The 6494-nt window shown below is 34.6% G+C and overlaps 1 protein-coding gene across 1 annotated transcript; it reads right to left on the reverse strand.

The window, feature by feature from the left end:
- Positions 1 to 316: 316 nt before the first annotated feature.
- On the reverse strand, positions 317 to 3843 carry LOC113755205 (14 kDa zinc-binding protein-like). The gene is made up of 6 exons (XM_027299259.1): positions 3756 to 3843; positions 3548 to 3649; positions 2781 to 2867; positions 1850 to 1997; positions 876 to 993; positions 317 to 652 (listed from the first exon to the last, which is right to left on the reverse strand). Exons 1-6 carry the CDS (start codon positions 3788 to 3790, stop codon positions 585 to 587), a joined length of 558 nt encoding a protein of 185 aa, XP_027155060.1. The 5' UTR covers positions 3791 to 3843; the 3' UTR covers positions 317 to 584.
- Between the last annotated feature and the right edge of the window lie 2651 nt (positions 3844 to 6494).

The following is a 6494-nucleotide window of genomic DNA, read 5'->3' on the forward strand; positions in this document are numbered from 1 at the left end:
ATCAGGTATTGATTGATAGAAGTCACAACCAAATGCAAAGAAACATGAAAAAGATAAGTTCAAAAATCGGGAGGTGCTTGATGTCAACACGACTGCATGAGATGTAATTATGAGTTGTGAGTTCATAGCTCAAAAGTCAGAATGGATTAGAATATGTGGTTTGCAGCAAAGAGGAAAACTAAGAGTGACAAGCAGTTGAACCTACGTTACGAAAAACACAAAGTAAAAGCTGGAGATAGATGAGTGCTTCTGCAGAGAACTTGAAAAGCACTCAACCATCTTTATCTGTGAGAAAGCTGGCCGGACTAATGCGTTATGGCTTAATAACAAAGAAAAGTTAATTTAAGGAAGATCATTGTTGGATGGGATGAGCAGAGTATCCCATTAAGCATCTAAAGTTTCACATAGACAAGCAAATTCAGATGGATACTCTTGCAAACAAGAAAATACAAGATAAAACTGTCACAATCGGGATACTCTTTTCTTGTGCTCTTTTGGGATCAAAAGAAAGGACCATTGTGTTACAAGGAGGGAGGAAAAGATCACAAAAGGAAAAAAAGATGTCAAAGCATATGAACCTGATCTCAGCCTGGTGGCCATGCCATCTGCCTTCCACCAAGTACGTGCAAGTGCAGATGGTAGACGGATTGACCTGTATATAAGAAGAAGCAAGTCAAAAAATTTTGCATGAGGGAGCAAATGTTGTGATTGGTAAGAAAAAAGCAGTTTGGACTTAAAACCATGCCTTTTAGACTTCCATTTGCTCAGGTTAGAAGATGTAGAGAGCCAATTTTCTCTTCACTGAATTGGCACTAGTGTACTTGTTCCAATTAAAACACACACACAGAAAAAGCAAAATTATAAATGACACTTACATGCTGTTGGCCCACTATTAATAACAACACGAAAACCATCGACAATGCCTTCTTTTTCGGCCACAATTTTGGCTGCATAGAGAAGCTCACCCAGTATTTCTCCATGTCTTTTTTCAGCCTGCCAAAGTGTTGGAACTCAGCCAATGAATCTTTTGTTCACTACATAAACATTCCACCACATACAATGAATTCATGAATTTCTTTGAGTGAAAATACGAGTTATGTCAACAAAAGGGGCAACTTAATGTTAAGCATGACACTGAATGTAGTCACTATCAAGCCTAGAATGACTTGAATCTATAGAAATGTATAATTTAGGAAATCTAGCTTGTCAAGCGACGATAAATATCTGATTAAGGTAAACATGCCTGCCGATATGTTGCCTCCTGGCACTAATAGGAAGTCATTCTTTGCGCCTTTTACATGCATACATGCAAACACATACAGAACTAATAGATAACCAAACAACATACAAATTCTACACCATGGGAAGACCAGAATGACATTCCTAATAAGTAATTGCAGAAGATATTTTCCAAAGATTGGGATACCAGCAAATACGCCGCATATCTTATGATCTCTGGGATCATACATTGAGCTGTCTCCTGGATAAAAATATAAATCTGAAAAATGTCCACGAATGCTTGGCATGTAGTAAATGGGTTTTGGTGAACCAATTCCATGTTATCCTGTTGTTATATTGTACAAAGAGAATTTTTTTTCTATTCTTGCCCTGCAACTAATTTCTGTATTTCGTTTGTATTTCTCTTCCAATGAAGCAATCAGCATGGCAGCAACCCTTAACAATTTCCAGAATCTAGGCCTGTATTATCACTTCATTATTTCTTCAAGAAAGTAAAACAGTAGTATTCTTGTATACTTCATCAAATACCAAGCAAAATGTATATCTTAAAATAAGCAGCAAAAGTCCTTTTGTTGAAACGACAGATGAAAGAGAAGGAAAGAAAAATTACCTTGCCAAGCTGTGTTAACCCATCCCTTGATTTTGGTATGACTAAAACATGCACTGGAGCCTGTGGGTTGATATCTCGAAATGCCAGAACCTTGTCATCCTCATATACTATGGTGGAAGGAATTTCCTTTGCAATAATCTTGTCATATCTGATGAAGAACCATAACCAAAGAATGACAGATGGCAACAGATTTTAGCATCAATTTAGAATGTGTGGACACTAAAAGCCAAGGAAATTTCCTTAACAAACATTTGTTTCTTCTTTCTACATCTTTAGACATGAGAATGAAAGAATAGATATGTTAACTTCATCCTTGTTAAGATATCTGTGGTGTAGCTGATATGAATCATATTAATTGAGTTCATCAAGAAATAGATTTTTTCAGCATTATAGAACAGGAATTGTCCATTCATGTTCTTGAAAACTACTTTCCTTTTTCAGACATGGTAAACCAGATGTTATACAACCACGAAACATCTGTTTAATGCTTTGTTTTCTGGTTTCTAAAAATAAAAAACTGACACTATCTGAAACATTATAACTGGTTTTGTTAGCTCTAAGAACACTGACAAGAGAGCAATAATTTTCGCAAAAGTCTCCAACAGATTTCACTTTGCCAACCATTCTGTTATACAGGGCCAAAATCTAAAACAGATGCATTAGTTTCTTATAACCTTCTCCAAAACTCTACCTAAAGTAACCTACAATTAATTGCTTCATTCTTTAGTCCACTTTTTTATTTTTCTTCTGCCCTGGACAAGTCTAGCATTGGTAGACATAATAAGGTCAAGCACATAAAAGAAGCATGTAGCATTCAGCTTCATGCTCTATTCTCCAATTCTAGAATGTATCCGAGGCATTTAACTGAAATAGATATGGTTATGAAGACGACAAAAAAGAAATACTTTAAATTGATATAGAAGAAGAATACATGGTTGGTCCTCCAGTATCAGCATCTGCTGCAGCTACTCGAGCAGAAGTTTCTTCATCATTTGTGGCACCGGTAGAGGACATGGTTCTTCCAAATGCCAAACCAAAAGAAAAAACAAAAAAGTCAAACGAAAGAATGCTTCTACAGTGAAGATGCATCAAAAGTTAGTCACATTCAACTCGGAATTGAAGAGTACTAACACTCCCATTAAAGACACACGAGCAAAATTCAGAAAACTGAAGTCAGAATTCAATTGATACTCAATTCACATTCAACTCAGCTAAATGTGAACTCCCTTCTATCCATAACTACTCCAAGTTATCCAAATTATCCATTATTAGACCAACAATCTCATAACAGCATCAAACTTCAGATGATAAAATGCAAAAGCTTCACGCTCCGGCTGCAACCATATAAATAGACGACAACGGCTGTTAATATAAAGCAATATTTTAATTCTGCATTCTTGACCTTGGTAAGTCCCATGGGGCTAAATTCCACATGTTTTTGCTTGCCTTTTCTTTTCTTCCCCAGATAACAGAACCCATTCTATCTTTTTCCATCCCCTCCCTCCCTTCTTTCCTTCACCCCCCCCCCCCCCCCCCCCCAAGACTGCATTGCTCCAGACAACAAAAATATGCTATTATCTATTAAGTACATGAAAAATGGTCTAAAAACAAGGCATTTCCCACCACAACTTCTTTTACAGCATAAAATAAAAGGGGAATTTAATGGAAAGAATTAATCTTGCCAGTGGGTTCTCGTACCTGCGAAAGCTAAAAGGGGGGCGATGAAATAGAGGAAGGCTTCTTATTGGGATGGAATTGGAAGCTTTGACAAAAGCCAGAGCTCTTATAGTCAGAGGGCCACTGTAGAATCCATTTAAAATCAAGAAAGCAAAAAAAACCAAATATTAATAAAGAGCAGGGAATGGATAGAGATACTTTGGGGTTCTTCAAGCATTAAGAGCCTTACCGGAACAGGAAGAGGGAGTTCATGGCAGCCACCATGGTTGGGACTCAGTGGACTTGGAAGTTGGATGCACCAAAACACTGAAACTGTTTAGTAGGACTAGTTTTTAGATTTTGAAGAGAAGGGGGGCTCTTTAGGTAAAAATTGCGCATATGGATATGGATTTTCCTGAATTTTCATTTTACTCCTTAATGAGTTCTCTGTTCGTGAATTATACCCATACAGAATGTTGAACGCTCAATAGGCCACACTAGGTTGACAGTGGGAGCCAATTTATCTCGATAAAAGCTCAAGGTAGGTTTGTTAATTAATAGAACTAAATGAAAATATTTTTTGATTTTTTATTATCACTTTGATGGGGTCAAAATGATATTTACCTATAAATAAGAAATCAAGATAGATTTGTCAATTTATAGAACTAAATCACAATATTGCTCAATTTTTTTATTATCTTTTTTTCTCAATTTTTTTGTTATCAGTTTGACGAGGCTAAAATAATATTTACTTATAACTGAGTCAAACTATTCCAAACTTTGATTGACAAAAAACTTATTGACCTTGATTTGAATAGTATTTCAATCACATTCAAATGTAATTTTAAGCACCCTCACAAAATGAACCAAACTTGAGCTACTTTCGAATTGGAGTCGATTGGCTTATTTATCGCTTTAGGCCTCTATTGACAAGGAGTAGGGGCATAATAACAAAATAAGTTATTTAGTTTTAAAAATGTTGTCGAAGTATTAATTATACACAAACCATTCCCTTTAATACTTATAAGAGAAGGGGATTTAAACTCTTGACCTCTATAGAGCAAACACTCAATCATTGAGCATATGTAATTTCAATTTTTGTGTAAATAAGAAGACTATTTTCTTTTTAACTTTTCGTGCTTAACTGTAACAAAATCCATCATATTATAGAAAATAATATTGAAAGGAAAAAACATTTAAGAAATTGAGTATCTAATCTTCTACATTATTAAGCACATAAGTTTATCATTCCCTATAACTACCATCATAAAAAGAAATCACTATTATGATTGCTTTACATGAAATGATTAAATCATGAAATTTAAACTTCTTGATATTAGGATTCATATGCTACATCATATGCATGATATGTATATGCCAGAGACATTGAAATGTTAAAGAAAGAAATAAGAAAGATGTCATTGATATTGACTACACAATTATAGATAGAATAAATTCAATAAACAAATTCAAATGACTGAGTATCTCGCATCATTTTGAAGGAGAGATTGAATTTCCATTTATTCTATGTACATATACAAAATGTATCTTTTACAGCTTCTTTGAGAGAGAAGAAACAGGCAAAAAAAGAAAAGAAAAAAAAAAGAAAGTTTTGGACAGAAAGCATAATCTTTTCGTTTGTTTGAGAGCAATAGAATGAAAATACCAAAAATGGAAGGATCATACCTTTCCTCTCAAACCAAAATGTATGCTACTCAAAAATGGGTTGATATGGAAAGAAGGAAACGATGTTTTAATCAATGTTTTAATATGACAATCTTTACCCTTAACAACTACTGTATATGACTCATATAAAAGGCACACTTATAAAATTAATTACTACAAGTTTATTTCTTTTCCTTTTCTCCGACTCCCAAATAAAAAGAAATCACCTTTTTCCTTCATTAAGCTCTCAAATAACTGCGAATGAAACTTGGGTCTTTCTTTCTTCTCTTTAATGACCAATATTTTCTATCCTATTTCTATCCTAAGCTCCCAAACTAGCCATTAACATATGATATAACTCACATGTCCTCGTTGTGCACTCTTATAAAATACACGGAACCCCTTTATGGTTTCACGAAAAGACACCTTACCCCCCTATCGTTTAGAAACTTCCACATAAACACCCTAAACTTCATAACTAAAGTGAAAATTGACTTCTGAACCGGCTGAGTTACCGGCTGCAGGTCGAATACCCAAAATACCCTCATTTATAATAGAGAGGGAGAGAGAATCAAGAACTAACTCTCTCTCGTTCATCCTGTGTAAGAAAAAAATTCTAAAACAAGGTCGCATCCGGTAGCGAAGAAGGGAAGGTCAGATATGTGGTTGTATCTAATCGTGAAGCTTGTTCGACATTTCTAGGTAAGAATCAGAACTTATTGTTCAATATTCAGTCCATTTGGTGTTTAGGATTTGTATTATTTTTTCAATTTGTTTATTCCTTTTCCACTATATATTGGAGTTTAAATGTACGGTTTCTATCATTTTTATAGTTGGTGGTCCATATGTACATGATTTATCGAGAAAATGGAATATCAAAATGTAAAGTTCTTAACTTTTTTAGTTTTTTTGGAGTATGTGAGTCTTTTTCGGAGTATGTGGTTGATGTCGGGAGGAAATAATAATCTGAAAGTGTTGATTAAATAATATGTGTCGGGTCTAACTAATTGTTGTTGTAATCTGAAAGTGTGATGTAGCTTAATATAGTTTATTAATCTATATTTGAATTCTGAAAGTGTTGATTAAATAATTTAGCTTAGGGACCATGTCAGATCCTTTTAGGACAGTGGATATCCACATACACTATGGTGGGTGGTTTATACATCATCCCAAGATTAGGTATATAAGTGATTTAGTGAGAGTGTTTTACAAATGCGACCCTGATGAATTATCAGCATTTTCATTGTTGAACCTGTACTCCAAAATTGAAAAACAAGCGGCATGTGCAAAATTTTGGTATTCCATTCCAGACCATGATGTGGAT

The sequence above is a fragment of the Coffea eugenioides genome, unplaced genomic scaffold (assembly GCF_003713205.1).
Source record: "Coffea eugenioides isolate CCC68of unplaced genomic scaffold, Ceug_1.0 ScVebR1_1302;HRSCAF=2128, whole genome shotgun sequence".
Lineage (NCBI taxonomy): Eukaryota > Viridiplantae > Streptophyta > Magnoliopsida > Gentianales > Rubiaceae > Coffea > Coffea eugenioides.